Source organism: Bombina bombina, chromosome 7 (genome assembly GCF_027579735.1).
Source record: "Bombina bombina isolate aBomBom1 chromosome 7, aBomBom1.pri, whole genome shotgun sequence".
NCBI lineage: Eukaryota > Metazoa > Chordata > Amphibia > Anura > Bombinatoridae > Bombina > Bombina bombina.
In genome coordinates, this window is record NC_069505.1 from 228262028 (window position 1) to 228281773 (window position 19746).

General features: G+C 40.9%; 1 protein-coding gene across 2 annotated transcripts in view; it reads right to left on the reverse strand.

Moving 5' to 3' along the window:
* PIK3C2A (phosphatidylinositol-4-phosphate 3-kinase catalytic subunit type 2 alpha) overlaps positions 1-19746 on the reverse strand; it is a 530626-nt gene that overhangs the window by 99294 nt on the left and 411586 nt on the right. For both annotated transcript variants that reach the window (XM_053720635.1, XM_053720636.1), the window contains one exon: positions 15049-15218. In XM_053720635.1, coding sequence (XP_053576610.1) covers positions 15049-15218 — 170 coding nt within the window. The remainder of the gene's footprint in view (positions 1-15048; positions 15219-19746) is intronic.

The following is a 19746-nucleotide window of genomic DNA, read 5'->3' on the forward strand; positions in this document are numbered from 1 at the left end:
CCAACCATGATCTTGAAGAAACAACACAAGTCGATTCGTATGAGATTCTGCTAAATGTAAAGACTGAGCAAGTACCAAGATATCGTCCAAATAAGGAAAAACAGAATTTATGTTTACCTGATAAATTACTTTCTCCAACGGTGTGTCCGGTCCACGGCGTCATCCTTACTTGTGGGATATTCTCCTCCCCAACAGGAAATGGCAAAGAGCCCAGCAAAGCTGGTCACATGATCCCTCCTAGGCTCCGCCTTCCCCAGTCATTCGACCGACGTAAAGGAGGAATATTTGCATAGGAGAAACCATATGATACCGTGGTGACTGTAGTTAAAGAAAATAAATTATCAGACCTGATTAAAAAACCAGGGCGGGCCGTGGACCGGACACACCGTTGGAGAAAGTAATTTATCAGGTAAACATAAATTCTGTTTTCTCCAACATAGGTGTGTCCGGTCCACGGCGTCATCCTTACTTGTGGGAACCAATACCAAAGCTTTAGGACACGGATGAAGGGAGGGAGCAAATCAGGTCACCTAGATGGAAGGCACCACGGCTTGCAAAACCTTTCTCCCAAAAATAGCCTCAGAAGAAGCAAAAGTATCAAACTTGTAAAATTTAGTAAAAGTGTGCAGTGAAGACCAAGTCGCTGCCTTACATATCTGATCAACAGAAGCCTCGTTCTTGAAGGCCCATGTGGAAGCCACAGCCCTAGTGGAATGAGCTGTGATTCTGTCAGGAGGCTGCCGTCCGGCAGTCTCGTAGGCCAATCTGATGATGCTTTTAATCCAAAAAGAGAGAGAGGTAGAAGTTGCTTTTTGACCTCTCCTTTTACCAGAATAAACAACAAACAAGGAAGATGTTTGTCTAAAATCCTTTGTAGCATCTAAATAGAATTTTAGAGCACGAACAACATCCAAATTGTGCAACAAACGTTCCTTCTTTGAAACTGGATTCGGACACAAAGAAGGCACGACTATCTCCTGGTTAATGTTTTTGTTAGAAACAACTTTCGGAAGAAAACCAGGTTTAGTACGTAAAACCACCTTATCTGCATGGAACACCAGATAAGGAGGAGAACACTGCAGAGCAGATAATTCTGAAACTCTTCTAGCAGAAGAAATTGCAACCAAAAACAAAACTTTCCAAGATAATAACTTAATATCAACGGAATGTAAGGGTTCAAACGGAACCCCCTGAAGAACTGAAAGAACTAAATTGAGACTCCAAGGAGGAGTCAAAGGTTTGTAAACAGGCTTGATTCTAACCAGAGCCTGAACAAAGGCTTGAACATCTGGCACAGCTGCCAGCTTTTTGTGAAGTAACACAGACAAGGCAGAAATCTGTCCCTTCAAGGAACTTGCAGATAATCCTTTCTCCAAACCTTCTTGAAGAAAGGATAGAATCTTAGGAATTTTTACCTTGTCCCAAGGGAATCCTTTAGATTCACACCAACAGATATATTTTTTCCATATTTTGTGGTAAATTTTTCTAGTTACAGGCTTTCTGGCCTGAACAAGAGTATCAATGACAGAATCTGAGAATCCTCGCTTTGATAAGATCAAGCGTTCAATCTCCAAGCAGTCAGTTGGAGTGAGACCAGATTCGGATGTTCGAACGGACCTTGAACAAGAAGGTCTCGTCTCAAAGGTAGCTTCCATGGTGGAGCCGATGACATATTCACCAGGTCTGCATACCAAGTCCTGCGTGGCCACGCAGGAGCTATCAAGATCACCGATGCCCTCTCCTGATTGATCCTGGCTACCAGCCTGGGGATGAGAGGAAACGGCGGGAATACATAAGCTAGTTTGAAGGTCCAAGGTGCTACTAGTGCATCTACTAGAGTCGCCTTGGGATCCTTGGATCTGGACCCGTAGCAAGGAACCTTGAAGTTCTGACGAGAGGCCATCAGATCCATGTCTGGAATGCCCCACAGTTGAGTAATTTGGGCAAAGATTTCCGGATGGAGTTCCCACTCCCCCGGATGAAATGTCTGACGACTCAGAAAATCCGCTTCCCAATTTTCCACTCCTGGGATGTGGATTGCAGACAAGTGGCAGGAGTGAGTCTCCGCCCATTGAATGATTTTGGTCACTTCTTCCATCGCCAGGGAACTCCTTGTTCCCCCCTGATGGTTGATGTACGCAACAGTTGTCATGTTGTCTGATTGAAACCGTATGAACTTGGCCTTTGCTAGCTGAGGCCAAGCCTTGAGAGCATTGAATATCGCTCTCAGTTCCAGAATATTTATCGGTAGAAGAGATTCTTCCCGAGACCAAAGACCCTGAGCTTTCAGGGGTCCCCAGACCGCGCCCCAGCCCACCAGACTGGCGTCGGTCGTGACAATGACCCACTCTGGTCTGCGGAAGCTCATCCCCTGTGACAGGTTGTCCAGGGACAGCCACCAACGGAGTGAATCTCTGGTCCTCTGATTTACTTGTATCGTCGGAGACAAGTCTGTATAGTCCCCATTCCACTGACTGAGCATGCACAGTTGTAATGGTCTTAGATGAATGCGCGCAAAAGGAACTATGTCCATTGCCGCTACCATCAAACCTATTACTTCCATGCACTGCGCTATGGAAGGAAGAGGAACAGAATGAAGTATTTGACAAGAGTTCAGAAGTTTTGTTTTTCTGGCCTCTGTCAGAAAAATCCTCATTTCTAAGGAGTCTATTATTGTTCCCAAGAAGGGAACCCTTGTTGACGGAGATAGAGAACTCTTTTCTACGTTCACTTTCCATCCGTGAGATCTGAGAAAGGCCAGGACAATGTCCGTGTGAGCCTTTGCATGGGGAAGGGACGACGCTTGAATCAGAATGTCGTCCAAGTAAGGTACTACTGCAATGCCCCTTGGCCTTAGCACCGCTAGAAGGGACCCTAGTACCTTTGTGAAAATCCTTGGAGCAGTGGCTAATCCGAACGGAAGTGCCACAAACTGGTAATGCTTGTCCAGGAATGCGAACCTTAGGAACCGATGATGTTCCTTGTGGATAGGAATATGTAGATACGCATCCTTTAAATCCACCGTGGTCATGAATTGACCTTCCTGGATGGAAGGAAGAATTGTTCGAATGGTTTCCATTTTGAACGATGGAACCTTGAGAAACTTGTTTAGGATCTTGAGATCTAAGATTGGTCTGAACGTTCCCTCTTTTTTGGGAACTACGAACAGATTGGAGTAGAACCCCATCCCTTGTTCTCCTAATGGAACAGGATGAATCACTCCCATTTTTAACAGGTCTTCTACACAATGCAAGAATGCCTGTTTTTTTATGTGGTCTGAAGACAATTGAGACCCTTGGGGGAAGCCCCTTGAATTCCAGAAGATAACCTTGGGAGACTATTTCTAGTGCCCAAGGATCCAGAACATCTCTTGCCCAAGCCTGAGCGAAGAGAGAGAGTCTGCCCCCCACCAGATCCGGTCCCGGATCGGGGGCCAACATCTCATGCTGTCTTGGTAGTAGTGGCAGGTTTCTTGGCCTGCTTTCCTTTGTTCCAGCCTTGCATTGGTCTCCAGGCTGGTTTGGCTTGAGAAGTGTTACCCTCCTGCTTAGAGGACGTAGCACTTGGGGCTGGTCCGTTTCTGCGAAAGGGACGAAAATTAGGTTTATTTTTGGCCTTGAAAGACCTATCCTGAGGAAGGGCGTGGCCCTTGCCCCCAGTGATATCAGAGATAATCTCTTTCAAGTCAGGGCCAAACAGCGTTTTCCCCTTGAAAGGAATGTTAAGCAATTTGTTCTTGGAAGACGCATCCGCTGACCAAGATTTTAACCAAAGCGCTCTGCGCGCCACAATAGCAAACCCAGAATTTTTCGCCGCTAACCTAGCCATAATCTCCTCATAAGAAGAAGAATTATTAATGATCGCCTTTTCTAGCTCATCGAACCAGAAACACGCGGCTGTAGTGACAGGGACAATGCATGAAATTGGTTGTAGAAGGTAACCTTGCTGAACAAACATCTTTTTAAGCAAACCTTCTAATTTTTTATCCATAGGATCTTTGAAAGCACAACTATCTTCTATGGGTATAGTGGTGCATTTGTTTAGAGTAGAAACCGCCCCCTCGACCTTGGGGACTGTCTGCCATAAGTCCTTTCTGGGGTCGACCATAGGAAACAATTTTTTAAATATGGGGGGAGGGACGAAAGGTATACCGGGCCTTTCCCATTCTTTATTTACAATGTTCGCCACCCGCTTGGGTATAGGAAAAGCTTCGGGGGGCCCCGGGACCTCTAGGAACTTGTCCATTTTACATAGTTTCTCTGGAATGACCAAGTTCTCACAATCATCCAGAGTGGATAACACCTCCTTAAGCAGAGCGCGGAGATGTTCCAACTTAAATTTAAATGTAATCACATCAGGTTCAGCTTGTTGAGAAATTTTCCCTGAATCTGAAATTTCTCCCTCAGACAAAACCTCCCTGGCCCCCTCAGACTGGTGTAGGGGCACTTCAGAAACAATATCATCAGCGTCCTCATGCTCTTCAGTATTTTCTAGAACAGAGCAGTCGCGCTTTCGCTGATAAGTGGGCATTTTGGCTAAAATGTTTTTGATAGAATTATCCATTACAGCCGTTAATTGTTGCATAGTAAGGAGTATTGGCGCGCTAGATGTACTAGGGGCCTCCTGTGTGGGCAAGACTGGTGTAGACGAAGGAGGGGATGATGCAGTACCATGCTTACTCCCCTCACTTGAGGAATCATCTTGGGCATCATTTTCTCTAAATTTTGTGTCACATAAATCACATCTATTTAAATGAGAAGGAACCTTGGCTTCCCCACATTCAGAACACAGTCTATCTGGTAGTTCAGACATGTTAAACAGGCATAAACTTGATAACAAAGTACAAAAAACGTTTTAAAATAAAACCGTTACTGTCACTTTAAATTTTAAACTGAACACACTTTATTACTGCAATTGCGAAAAAGTATGAAGGAATTGTTCAAAATTCACCAAAATTTCACCACAGTGTCTTAAAGCCTTAAAAGTATTGCACACCAAATTTGGAAGCTTTAACCCTTAAAATAACGGAACCGGAGCCGTTTTTATATTTAACCCCTTTACAGTCCCTGGTATCTGCTTTGCTGAGACCCAACCAAGCCCAAAGGGGAATACGATACCAAATGACGCCTTCAGAAAGTCTTTTCTATGTATCAGAGCTCCTCACACATGCATCTGCATGTCATGCTTCTCAAAAACAAGTGCGCAATACAGGCGCGAAAATGAGACTCTGCCTATGATTAGGGAAAGCCCCTAGAGAATAAGGTGTCCAATACAGTGCCTGCCGGTTATTTTACAAAATTCCCAAGATTAAAATAATTCCTCAAGGCTATGGAGTATAAAATATGTTTATATATAAATCGATTTAGCCCAGAAAATGTCTACAGTCTTAAAAAGCCCTTGTGAAGCCCTTTTTTTTTTTTTTTCTGTCTGTAATAAAAATGGCTTACCGGATCCCATAGGGAAAATGACAGCTTCCAGCATTACATCGTCTTGTTAGAATGTGTCATACCTCAAGCAGCAAAAGTCTGCTCACTGTTCCCCCAACTGAAGTTAATTCCTCTCAACAGTCCTGTGTGGAAACAGCCATCGATTTTAGTAACGGTTGCTAAAATCATTTTCCTCTTACAAACAGAAATCTTCATCTCTTTTCTGTTTCAGAGTAAATAGTACATACCAGCACTATTTTAAAATAACAAACTCTTGATTGAATAATAAAAACTACAGTTAAACACTAAAAAACTCTAAGCCATCTCCGTGGAGATGTTGCCTGTACAACGGCAAAGAGAATGACTGGGGAAGGCGGAGCCTAGGAGGGATCATGTGACCAGCTTTGCTGGGCTCTTTGCCATTTCCTGTTGGGGAGGAGAATATCCCACAAGTAAGGATGACGCCGTGGACCGGACACACCTATGTTGGAGAAAACCACAATACCCTGTTCTCTGATTACAGACAGAAGGGCACCGAGAACCTTTGTAAAAATTCTTGGAGCTGTAGCTAGGCCAAACGGCAGAGCCACAAACTGGTAATGCTTGTCCAGAAAAGAGAATCTCAGGAAGTGATAATGATCTGGATGAATCGGAATATGCAGATATGCATCCTGTAAATCTATTGTGGACATATAATTCCCTTGCTGAACAAAAGGCAAGATAGTCCTTACAGTTACCATCTTGAACGTTGGTATTCTTACATAACGATTCAATATTTTTAGATCCAGAACTGGTCTGAAGGAATTCTCCTTCTTTGGTACAATGAAGAGATTTGAATAAAACCCCATCCCCTGTTCCGGAACTGGAACCGGCATAATTACTCCAGTCAACTCTAGATCTGAAACACATTTCAGAAATGCTTGAGCTTTTACTGGATTTACTGGGACACGGGAAAGAAAAAATCTCTTTGCAGGAGGTCTCATCTTGAAACCAATTCTGTACCCTTCTGAAACAATGCTCTGAATCCAAAGATTGTGAACAGAATTGATCCAAATTTCCTTGAAAAAACGTAACCTGCCCCCTACCAGCTGAGCTGGAATGAGGGCCGCACCTTCATGTGGACTTAGAAGCAGGCTTTGCCTTTCTAGCTGGCTTGGATTTATTCCAGACTGGAGATGGTTTCCAAACTGAAACTGCTCCTGAGGATGAAGGTTCAGGCTTTTGTTCTTTATTGAAACGAAAGGAACGAAAACGATTATTAGCCCTGCTTTTACCTTTAGATTTTTTATCCTGTGGTAAAAAAGTTCCTTTCCCACCAGTAACAGTTGAAATAATGGAATCCAACTGAGAACCAAATAATTTGTTACCCTGGAAAGAAATGGAAAGTAAAGTAGATTTAGAAGCCATATCAGCATTCCAAGTTTTAAGCCATAAAGCTCTTCTAGCTAAAATAGCTAGAGACATAAACCTGACATCAACTCTGATAATATCAAAAATGCCATCACAGATAAAATTATTAGCATGCTGTAGAAGAATAATAATATCATGAGAATCATGATGTGTTACTTGTTGCGCTAAAGTTTCCAACCAGAAAGTTGAAGCTGCAGCAACATCAGCCAAAGATATAGCAGGTCTAAGAAGATTACCTGAACACAGATAAGCTTTTCTTAGAAAGGATTCAATTTTCCTATCTAAAGGATCCTTAAACGAAGTACCATCTGACGTAGGAATAGTAGTACGTTTAGCAAGGGTAGAAATAGCCCCATGAACTTTAGGGATTTTGTCCCAAAATTCTAATCTGTCAGACGGCACAGGATATAATCGCTTAAAACGTTTAGAAGGAGTAAATGAATTACCCAATTTATCCCATTCTTTGGAAATTACTGCAGAAATAGCATTAGGAACAGGAAAAAACTTCTGGAATAACCACAGGAGCTTTAAATACCTTATCCAAACGTTTAGAATTAGTATCAAGAGGACCAGAATCCTCTATTTCTAAAGCAATTAGTACTTCTTTAAGTAAAGAACGAATAAATTCCATTTTAAATAAATATGAAGATTTATCAGCATCAACCTCTGAGACAGAATCCTCTGAACCAGAAGAGTCATCAGAATCAGAATGATGATGTTCATTTAAAAATTCATCTGTAGGGAGAGAAGTTTTAAAAGATTTTTTACGTTTACTAGAAGGAGAAATAACAGACATAGCCTTCTTTATGGATTCTGAAACAAAATCTCTTATATTATCAGGAACATTCTGCACCTTAGATGTTGAAGGAACTGCAACAGGCAATGGTACTTTACTAAAGGAAATATTATCTGCTTTAACAAGTTTGTCATGACAATCAATACAAACAACAGCTGGAGGAATAGCTACCAAAAGTTTACAGCAGATACACTTAGCTTTGGTAGATCCAGCACTAGACAGCGATTTTCCTATAGTATCTTCTGGCTCAGATGCAACGTGAGACATCTTGCAATATGTAAGAGAAAAAACAACATATATATATATAAAGCAAAATTGATCAAATTCCTTAAATGACAGTTTCAGGAATGGGAAAAAATGCCAAAGAACAAGCTTCTAGCAACCAGAAGCAATGAAAAATGAGACTTAAATAATGTGGAGACAAAAGCGACGCCCATATTTTTCGCGCCAATAAGACGCCCACATCATTTGGCGCCTAAATGCTTTTTGGCGCCAAAATGACGCCACATCCGGAACGCCGACATTTTTGGCGCAAAATAACGTCAAAAAATGACGCAACTTCCGGCGACACGTATGACGCCGGAAACGGAAACGAATTTTTTGCGCAAAAAAAGTCCACGCCAAGAATGACGCAATAAAATGAAGCATTTTCAGCCCCCGCGAGCCTAACAGCCCACAGGGAAGAGTCAAATTTTTGAAGGTAAGAAAAAATGATTAAATCAAATGCATTATCCCAAATATGAAACTGACTGTCTGAAAATAAGGAAAGTTGAACATTCTGAGTCAAGGCAAATAAATGTTTGAATACATATATTTAGAACTTTATAAATAAAGTGCCCAACCATAGCTTGGAGTGTCACAGAAAATAAGATTTACTTACCCCAGGACACTCATCTACATGTTTGTAGAAAGCCAAACCAGTACTGAAATGAGAATCAGCAGAGGTAATGGTATATATAAGAGTATATCGTCGATCTGAAAAGGGAGGTAAGAGATGAATCTCTACGACCGATAACAGAGAACCTATGAAATAGACCCCGTAGAAGGAGATCACTGCATTCAAATAGGCAATACTCTCCTCACATCCCTCTGACATTCACTGCACGCTGAGAGGAAAACCGGGCTCCAACTTGCTGCGGAGCGCATATCAACGTAGAATCTAGCACAAACTTACTTCACCACCTCCATCGGAGGCAAAGTTTGTAAAACTGAATTGTGGGTGTGGTGAGGGGTGTATTTATAGGCATTTTGAGGTTTGGGAAACTTTGCCCCTCCTGGTAGGAATGTATATCCCATACGTCACTAGCTCATGGACTCTTGCTAATTACATGAAAGAAATTATGTTTTCTCTTGTTAAGTGTATCCAGTCCACGGATCATCCATTACTTATGGGATACCAATACCAAAGCTAAAGTACACGGATGATGGGAGGGACAAGGCAGGATTAAGCGGAAGGAACCACTGCCTGAAGAACCTTTCTCCCAAAAACAGCCTCCGAAGAAGCAAAAGTATCAAATTTGTAAAATTTGGAAAAAGTGTGAAGCGAAGACCAAGTCGCGGCCTTGCAAATCTGTTCAACAGAGGCCTCATTTTTAAAGGCCCAGGTGGAAGCCACAGCTCTAGTAGAATGAGCTGTAATCCTTTCAGGGGGCTGCTGTCCAGCAGTCTCATAGGCTAGGCGTATTATGCTCCGAAGCCAAAAGGAAAGAGAGGTTGCCGAAGCTTTTTGACCTCTCCTCTGTCCAGAGTAAACGACAAACAGGGTAGATGTTTGACGAAAATCTTTAGTAGCTTGTAAGTAAAACTTCAAGGCACGGACTACGTCCAGATTATGTATAAGACGTTCCTTCTTTGAAGAAGGATTAGGACACAATGATGGAACAACAATCTCTTGATTGATATTCTTGTTAGAAACCACCTTAGGTAAAAACCCAGGTTTGGTACGCAGGACTACCTTATCTGCATGAAAAATCAGATAAGGAGAATCACATTGTAAGGCAGATAGCCCAGAGACTCTCCGAGCCGAGGAAATAGCCATCAAAAACAGAACTTTCCAAGATAAAAGTTTAATATCAATGGAATGAAGGGGTTCAAACGGAACTCCTTGAAGAACTTTAAGAACCAAGTTTAAGCTCCACGGGGGAGCAACAGGTTTAAACACAGGCTTAATTCTAACCAAAGCCTGGCAAAACGCCTGGACGTCTGGAACCTCTGCCAGACGCTTGTGCAAAAGAATAGACAGAGCAGAAATCTGTCCCTTTAAGGAACTAGCTGATAATCCTTTGTCCAAGCCCTCTTGGAGAAAAGACAATATTCTAGGAATCCTAACCTTACTCCATGAGTAATTCTTGGATTCACACCAACAAAGATATTTACTCCATATCTTGTGGTAGATTTTCCTGGTAACAGGCTTTGGTGCCTTTATTAAAGTATGCCGGATAGGGGGCCGTTCCTTCATGCTGTCTTAGAGGCAGCAGCAGGCTTTCTGGCCTGCTTGCCTTTGTTCCAGGACTGGTTAGGTTTCCAGGCCTGCTTAGATTGAGCAAAAGTTCCCTCTTGTTTTGAAGCTGCACCTTCCTTGAAATTTCGAAAGGCACGAAAATTAGACTGTTTGGCCTTTGCTTTGGCCCTGTCCTGAGGAAGGGTGTGACCCTTACCTCCAGTAATGTCAGCAATAATTTCCTTCAAACCAGGCCCGAATAAGGTCTGCCCCTTGAAAGGAATGTTGGGTAATTTAGACTTCGAAGTCACGTCAGCTGACCAGGATTTAAGCCATAGCGCCCTACGCGATTGGATGGCGAATCCGGAATTCTTAGCCGTTAGTTTAGTGAAATGAACAATGGCATCAGAAACAAAGGAGTTAGCTAGCTTAAGTGTTCTAAGCTTGTCAATAATTTCAGTCAATGGAGCTGTATGGATGGCCACTTCCAGGGCCTCAAACCAGAATGCCGCCGCGGCCGTGACAGGCGCAATGCATGCAAGGGGTTGTAAAATAAAACCTTGTTGAATAAACAGTTTCTTAAGGCAACCCTCCAATTTTGTATCCATTGGATCTGAAAAAGCACAACTGTCCTCAACCGGGATAGTAGTACGCTTTGCTAAAGTAGAAACTGCTCCCTCCACCTTAGGGACCGTCTGCCATAAGTCCCGTGTAGTGGCGTCTATTGGAAACATTTTTCTAAATATAGGAGGTGGGGAAAAAGGCACACCCGGTCTATCCCACTCCTTGCTAATAATTTCTGTAAGCCTTTTAGGTATAGGAAAAACATCAGTACACACCGGTACCGCATAGTTTTTATCCAGCCTACACAATTTCTCTGGTACTGCAACTGTGCTACAGTCATTCAGAGCAGCTAATACCTCCCCAAGCAACACACGGAGGTTCTCAAGCTTAAATTTAAAATTAGAAATCTCTGAATCAGGTTTCCCCGAATCAAAGATGTCACCCACAGACTGAAGCTCTCCATCCTCATGATCTGCATATTGTGACGCAGTATCAGACATGGCCCTTACAGCATCTGCGCGCTCTGTATTTCTCCTAACCCCAGAGCAATCGAGCTTGCCTCTTAATTCAGGCAACCTGGATAATACCTCTGACAGGGTATTATTCATGATTGCAGCCATGTCCTGCAAGGTTATCGCTATGGGCGTCCCTGATGTAATTGGCGCCATATTAGCGTGCATCCCCTGAGCGGGAGGCGAAGGGTCTGACACGTGGGGAGAGTTAGTCGGCATAACTTCCCCCTCGTCAGAATCTTCTGGTGATATTTCTTTTATAGTTAAAGACTGATCTTTACTGTTTAAGGTGAAATCAATACATTTAGTACACATTCTCCTATGGGGCTCCACCATGGCTTTCAAACATAATGAACAAGTAGTTTCCTCTGTGTCAGACATGTTTAAACAGACTAGCAATGAGACTAGCAAGTTTGGAAAACACTTTAAACAAGTTTACAAGCAATATAAAAAAACGTTACTGCACCTTTAAGAAACACAAATTTTGTCAAAATTTGAAATAACAGTGAAAAAAGGCAGTTACACTAACGAAATGTTTACAGTGTATGTAACAAGTTAGCAGAGCATTGCACCCACTTGCAAATGGAAGATTAACCCCTTAATACCCAAAACAGAATAATAACACACAAAAAGGTTTTTTTGTTTTTTGTTTTTTTTAAACAGTCACAACAACTGCCACAGCTCTACTGTGGCTTTTTACCTCCCTCAAAAACGACTTTGAAGCCTTTTGAGCCCTCCAGAGATGTCCTGGATCATGCAGGAAGAAGCTGGATGTCTCTGTCAGTATTTTTAGCTGCACAGAAAAGCACTAAAAAGGCCCCTCCCACTCATATTACAACAGTGGAAAGCCTAAGGAAACTGTTTCTAGGCCAAATTCAAGCCAGCCATGTGGAAAAAAACTAGGCCCCAATAAATTTTATCACCAAATACATATAAAAACGATTAACATGCCAGCAAACGTTTTATATTACACTTTTATAAGAGTATGCATCTCTATCAATAAGCCTGATACCAGTAGCTCTCACTGCATTTAAGGCTTTACTTACATTAGTTCGGTATCAGCAGCATTTTCTAGCAAATTCCATCCCTAGAAAAATATTAACTGCACATACCTTATTGCAGGAAAACCTGCACGCCATTCCCTCTCTGAAGTTAACTCACTCCTCAGAATATGTGAGAACAGCCATGGATCTTAGTTACTTCTGCTAAGATCATAGAACACGCAGGCAGATTCTTCTTCTAAATACTGCCTGAGAAACAGTACACTCCGGCACCATTTAAAAATAACAAACTTTTGATTGAAGAATAAACCAAGTATAAAACACCACACTCCTCTTACGACCTCCATCTTGGTTGAGGCTTGCAAGAGAATGACTGGATATGACAGTTAGGGGAGGAGCTATATAGCAGCTCTGCTGTGGGTGATCCTCTTGCATCTTCCTGTTGGGAAGGAGAATATCCCATAAGTAATGGATGATCCGTGGACTGGATACACTTAACAAGAGAAATACTTTCATGATTTAAATAGGGCATGTGATTTTAAACAACTTTCCAATTTACTTTTATCACCAATTTTGCTTTGTGCTCTTGGTATTCTTAGTTGAAAGCTAAACCTAGGAGGTTCATATGCTAATTTCATAGACCTTGAAGACCGCCGCTAATCTGAAAGCATGTTAGTTCATGTGTTTCCTATAGATAACATTGAGCTCAGGCATGTGAAGATTCTAGGAGTGAGCACAGATTGGCTAAAAATGCAAGTGTCAAAAGAACTGAAATAAGGGGGCAGTTTGCAGAGGCATAGTTACATGGTAATTACAGAGGTAAAACGTATATTGATATAACCATGTTGGTTATGCAAAACTGGGGAATGGGTAATTAAGGGATTAGCTACCTTTTTAAACAACAAACATTCTGGTGTTGACTGTCCCTTTAAGCACAATTCGAACGCAAGCTTGTTTAGCATTGCTAGGAAGCATTGCACTTATGAGAGTGGACTGCCATAGGCTTCAATGTAAGCCTCGTTCTGATGATGTTAGACACAACATCAGAACCTAAGCGCAGCAAAGGGGGTAAGTAGCGCCACGACGGCAGCAAATATAAATATATATGTATATGATTATATACATATATATTTATGTGTTAATACGTGTATATGTTGTGGGTAAAGTAAGAAATTGGGTAATCCTAGCATTACCCGGGTAAACCTGACATCACCCAAGCGACTGTGGGTAAAGCCCGATGTAACAAGCTAAATCTTCTCAGAGTGCATAGAGTCACTGCATCAAACATATGTACAATGCACTGTAATTCACACATCTTCACTATCTTTTATTTGCCTCTGCCTGGGGGGTTCAATGGCGGCAAAGCCCCCTTTGTAAACCGCATTCCCCAAGGTTCACTTGCAGTGGATGCCAGAGAATCGACAGGGCGCTTCCTTGAACCCCCCAGACAGAGGCAAAAAACGTGTAGATGGGGGAATTACATTACATCAGGCTTTAACCACAGCTGCTTGGGTAATGTTAGGTTTACCCGGATTTCTGACTTTACCCGTAACATATATACACATATTAACACAAAAACATATGTATACAAGCATAAACATATAAATTTACAGTGAACACACAGTTCCCATGTTTTTTCAAACACCCACTCCTGCCAACTTTACCCCCAAAATAATAGTTATTTTAATAAAAAACAAAAATGGTACAATTTTTATTTTTTAATAAAATACACTACACAGTATTTTCTGATCTATGGTTAATTTTATAAGCGCTAATAGCGACCCCGAGCTTGCAGTAGCAATAACCAGCAACTTGTAATCGCTGGTTATTTATCGTACGCCCGCAAACAGGCAAATTTGCCTGTTTGTGGGCATGCGATAAAATAGCGCTCCACTTTCTAGTCCAAAATGTATAACAGTGATTTTCAAAAGGTGGTCTGTAAACCATGGGTCTTACAGTGATCTTCTAGGAGCTGTCACTGAGAACAAGGACTTTATCAAATTAGTTACAGTATCTTTTTTTGTTGTTGTTACCAATAATATTGCTATGTTGTTTTAACTACAAACTTCAGCGTTCACAGCTTTTTCATTTTCTTGTATTCGGGGCTGGAAACAATTCTGCATAAGTGTTGGGTAAGAAATTAGGCATTTGCTAATCTTTAACACTGAGTGGGACCAGTAACTTTCTTCTCATGACTAGTAATATTTTTCTTCTGATTGGTAAACTATAGTGATATTTACCACCACTGATTGCATTACGTGTATCTACAATAGCTATAATAGGTATCAAAGGACAACAGGAACTGTGTTGGGACATAGGGCAGCAATGTTACCTCTCAATATGCATCTGTCTACGCAAACAGTTGTTTCTGTCCACTTGATTTATAGAGCACTTAAGGGGACTTTAGTGACCTTTATTTAGGTGATATATTATGACTTATTAAATGAATGTAAGAAAACCATGGATGTATTGCTGGATATACACTGGGTACCGAGCAGTATAAAACAGGTGTGTGCCATCAGAGCTATTGTGGGTCTAATAAATGTGAGTAGCCTATTCTTTTTTTGTGAATATATACAGTACATCACTATAATTGTCTTTGAGGCATGAAGACCACTTGTCTATTTCGGACTAATCTAGTATTGTAAACCCTTTTATTACGAATTGAGAAACTTAGTGTATCCTCTTTACATAGGTAATTTATTTTGTACTCACTTCACTGTGTTTATTTTTGATTACTTTTCATCTACATATTTTTGGGTAGTAAGTAATATATTACACTTTTATATTAATGAATAAATGAGCAGCTGTGCTATGTGCATAAAGCATATACATGAATACATGAATTTTATTAGTACGTGATCAGTAATGAGTGTAAAAAAGCAGTTGTATAAAATACCTTTTAAAGCTACCGAACATTTGTGCGTGGCCCAAAAACTTCCCAAAATCGATATGGAACATGTGTCCAGTGCTCCTGAGCATTATATTATCATTATGCCGATCGCAGATTCCAAGCACGTAGGTTGCAACACAACATCCGGCACATGAATATATGAAATTCTCTGAAGCCTTAAATAAGAATAAAGCAATATAGCAAATCCATTTCATACTGTATGAATACAATTGTATAATCTCTCTCTGCGTCTATCATCTATTGCAGTATCTACTAATACAAATCTATCACACTCAGTTATGGGACAAACAAATCTACTAGAATTTCATGAAAATAATGCAATCTTCATTTGAAGGGTCAGGGGTATTGTCGGTTGCCTGAGTCCCTATGAAATACCCCTAACTCCTCCTGTTTAATCTTTAAGATTACTTTGTGCCTTTAATGATCTTGATTTCTATTAATAGGAGGAAATAAACGCAGTAGACTAACACATCAGCTGGGTCTGAATGTTAAAAGGGACAATTATATTGTGATTCAGACAATTTGTATCTAAAAGCTGCCAATGTCTATTTAAAGGAACATAAAACCCACATTTTTTCTTCTACGATTCAGACAGATCATGCGATTTATACAACTTTCCTATTTACTTCTATTATTTAATTTGCTTTTTTCTCCTGATGTCCTTTGTGTTGAAAGGGATACCTATATAGGCTCAGGAGCTGCTGATTGCTGGCTGCACATATGTCTCATGTTATTGGCTCACCCAGTACATTCAGCTAGCCCTAGAAGTACGTTGCTGCTTCTTTAACAAACGATACCAAGAGAATGAAGCAAATTAGATAATAGAAATATAATGGAAAGTTGTTTAAAAACATAATTTATGTAAGAATTTACCTGAATAATTAATTTCTTTCATATTGGCAAGAGTCCATGAGCTAGTGACGTATGGGATATACAATCCTACCAGGAGGGGCAAAGTTTTCCAAACCTCAAAATGCCTATAAATACACCCCTAATCACACCCACAATTCAGTTTAACGAATAGCCAAGAAGTGGGGTGATAAAGAAAGGAGCAAAAAGCATCAACAAAGAAATTGGAATAATTGTGCTTTATACAAAAAATCATAACCACCATAAAAAGGGTGGGCCTCATGGACTCTTGCCAATATGAAAGAAATGAATTTATCAGGTAAATTCTTACATAAAGTATGTTTTCTTTCATGTAATTGGCAAGAGTCCATGAGCTAGTGACGTATGGGATAGCAATACCCAAGATGTGGAACTCCACGCAAGAGTCACTAGAGAGGGAGGGATAAAAAATAAAGACAGCCAATTCCGCTGAAAAAATTAATCCACAACCCAAATCATAAGTTTTAATCTTATAATGGAAAAGAAAAAAACTGAAATTATAAGCAGAAGAATCAAACTGAAACAGCTGCCTGAAGAAATTTCCTACCAAAAACTGCTTCTGAAGAAGAAAAGACATCAAAATGGTAGAATTTAGTAAATGTATGCAAAGAAGACCAAGTTGTTGCTTTGCAAATCTGATCAACTGAAGCTTCATTCTTAAAAGCCCAGGAAGTGGAAACTGACCTAGTAGAATGAGCTGTAATACTCTGAGGCGGGGATTTACCCGACTCCAAATAAGCGTGATCAATCAAAAGCTTTAACCAAGATGCCAAAGAAATGGCAGAAGCCTTCTGACCTTTCCTAGAACCAGAAAATATAACAAATAGACTAGAAGTCTTCCTGAAAACTTTAGTACCTTCAACATAATATTTCAAAGCTCTCACCACATCCAAAGAATGTAAAGATCTTTCCAAAGAATTCTTAGGATGGGGACACAAAGAAGGGACAACAATTTCCCTACTAATGTTGTTGGAATTCACAACTTTAGGTAAGAATTTAAATGAAGTCCGCAAAACTGCCTTATCCTGATGAAAAATCAGAAAAGGAGACTCACAAGAAAGAGCAGATAATTCAGAAATCCTTCTAGCAGAAGAGATGGCCAAAAGAAACAACACTTTACAAGAAAGCAATTTAATGTCCAAAGAATGCATAGGCTCAAACGGAGGAGCCTGTAAAGCCTTCAAAACCAAATTAAGACTCCAAGGAGGAGAGACTGATTTAATGACAGGCTTGATACGAACCAAAGCCTGTACAAAACAATGAATATCAGGGAGTTTAGCAATTTTTCTGTGGAATAAAACAGAAAGAGCAGAGATTTGTTCTTTCAAGGAACTCGCAGACAAACCCTTATCCAAACCATCCTGAAGAAACTGTAAAATTCTAGGAATTCTAAAAGAATGCCAAGAGAATTTATGAGAAGAACACCATGAAATGTAAGTCTTCCAAACTCGATAATAAATCTTTATAGAAACAGATTTACGATCCTGCAACATAGTATTAATCAATGAGTCAGAGAAACCTCTATGACTAAGCACTAAGCGTTCAATTTCCATACCTTCAAATTTAATGATTTGAGTTCCTGATGGAAAAACGGACCTTGAGATAGAAGGTCTGGCCTTAGTGGAAGTGGCCATGGTTAGCAACTGGACAACCGAACAAGATCCGCATACCAAAACCTGTGAGCCCATGCTGGAGCCACCAGCAGCACAAACAATTGCTCCATGATGATCTTGGAAATCCCTCTTGGAAGAAGAACTAAAGGCGGAAAAATATAGGCAGGTTGATAACTCCAAGGAAGTGTCAATGCATCCACTGTTCCGCCTGAGGATCCCTGGACCTGGACAGGTACCTGGGAAGTTTCCTGTTTAGATGAGATGCCATCAGATCTATTTCTGGAAGCCCCACATCTGAACAATTTGAAAAAAACACACCTGGTTGAAGAGACCACTCTCCCGGATGTAAAGCTTGACGACTGAGATAATCCGCTTCCCAATTGTCTATACCTGGGAAATGAACCGCAGAAATTAGACAGGAGCTAGATTCTGCCCAAACAAGTATCCGGGATAGTTCTTTCATAGCCTGAGGACTGTGAGTCCCACCCTGATGATTGACATACGCCACAGTTGTGACATTGTCTGTCTGAAAACAAATAAACGTCTCTATCTTCAATAGAGGCCAAAACTGAAGAGCTCTGAGAATCGCACAGAGTTCCAAAATATTCATTAGTAATCTCTCCTCTTGAGATTTCCAAACCCCTTGTGCTGTCAGAGATCCCCAGACAGCTCCCCAACCTGAAAGACTTGCATCTGTTGTGATCACAGTCCAGGTTGGACGAACAAAAGAGGCCCCTTGAACTATACGATGGTGATCTAACCACCAAGTCAGAGATAGTCGAACAATGGGATTTAAGGATATTAATTGTGATATCCTTGTATAATCCCTGCACCATTGGTTCAGCATACAAAGCTGAAGAGGTCTCATGTGAAAACGTGCAAAGGGGATCGCGTCCGATGCTGCAGTCATGAGACCTAAAACCTCCATGCACATAGCTACTGAAGGGAATGACTGAGACTGAAGGTTCCGACAGGCTGCAACCAATTTTAGACGTCTCTTGTCTGTTAGAGACAAAGTCATGGATACTGAATCTATTTGGAAACCTAAAAAGGTTACCCTTCAAAGAATCAAAGAACTTTTTGGTAAATTGATCCTCCAACCATGTCTTTGAAGAAACAACACTAGTTGATTTGTGTGAGATTCTGCAGAACGTAAACACTGAGCAAGTACCAAGATATCGTCCAAATAAGGAAACACCGCAATACCCCACTCTCTGATTACAGAGAGGGCACTGAGAACCTTTGAAAAGATCCTTGGAGCTGTCGCTAGGCCAAAAGGAAGGGAAACAAATTGGTAATGCTTGTCTAGAAAAGAGAATCTCAGGAACTGATAGTGATCTGGATGAATCGGAATATGAAGATATGCATCCTGTAAGTTTATTGTGGACATATAATGCCCTTGCTGAAAAAAAGGCAGAATAGTCCTTATAGTCACTATTTTGAATGTTGGTACTCTTACATAACGATTCAAGACTTTTAGATCCAGAACTGGTCTGAATGAATTTTCTTTCTTTGGGACAATGAACAGATTTTAATAAAACCCCAGACCCTGTTCCTGAAAAGGAACTGGCATGATTACCCCAGATAACTCCAGGTCTGAAACACACTTCAGGAAAGCCTGCGCTTTCTCTGGGTTCACTGGAATGCTTTAGAGAAAGAAACTTCTCACAGGCTGTCTTATTCTGAAACCTATTCTGTACCCCTGAGAGACAATGTTCTGAATCCAATGATTTTGGACTGAATTTATCCAAACATCCTTGAAAAATTTTAATCTGCCCCCTACCAGCTGAGCTGGAATGAGGGCCGCACCTTCATGCAGGCTTGGGGGCTGGTTTAGATCTCTTAAATGGCTTGGATTTATTCCAGATTGAGGAAGGCGTCCAATTGGAGACAGATTCCTTAGGGGAAGGATTAGGTTTCTGCTCCTTATTTTGTCGAAAGGAAAGAAAACAGTTAGAAGCTTTAAATTTACCCTTAGATTTTTTTTATCCTGAGGCAAAAAAGCTCCCTTCCCCCCAGTGACAGTTGAAATTATAGAAATCTAGCAAAAACTTACTTCACCACCTCCATAGGAGGCAAAGTTTGTAAAACTGAATTGTGGGTCTGGTGAGGGGTGTATTTATAGGCATTTTTAGGTTTGGGAAACTTTGCCCCTCCTGGTAGGATTGTATAACTCATACGT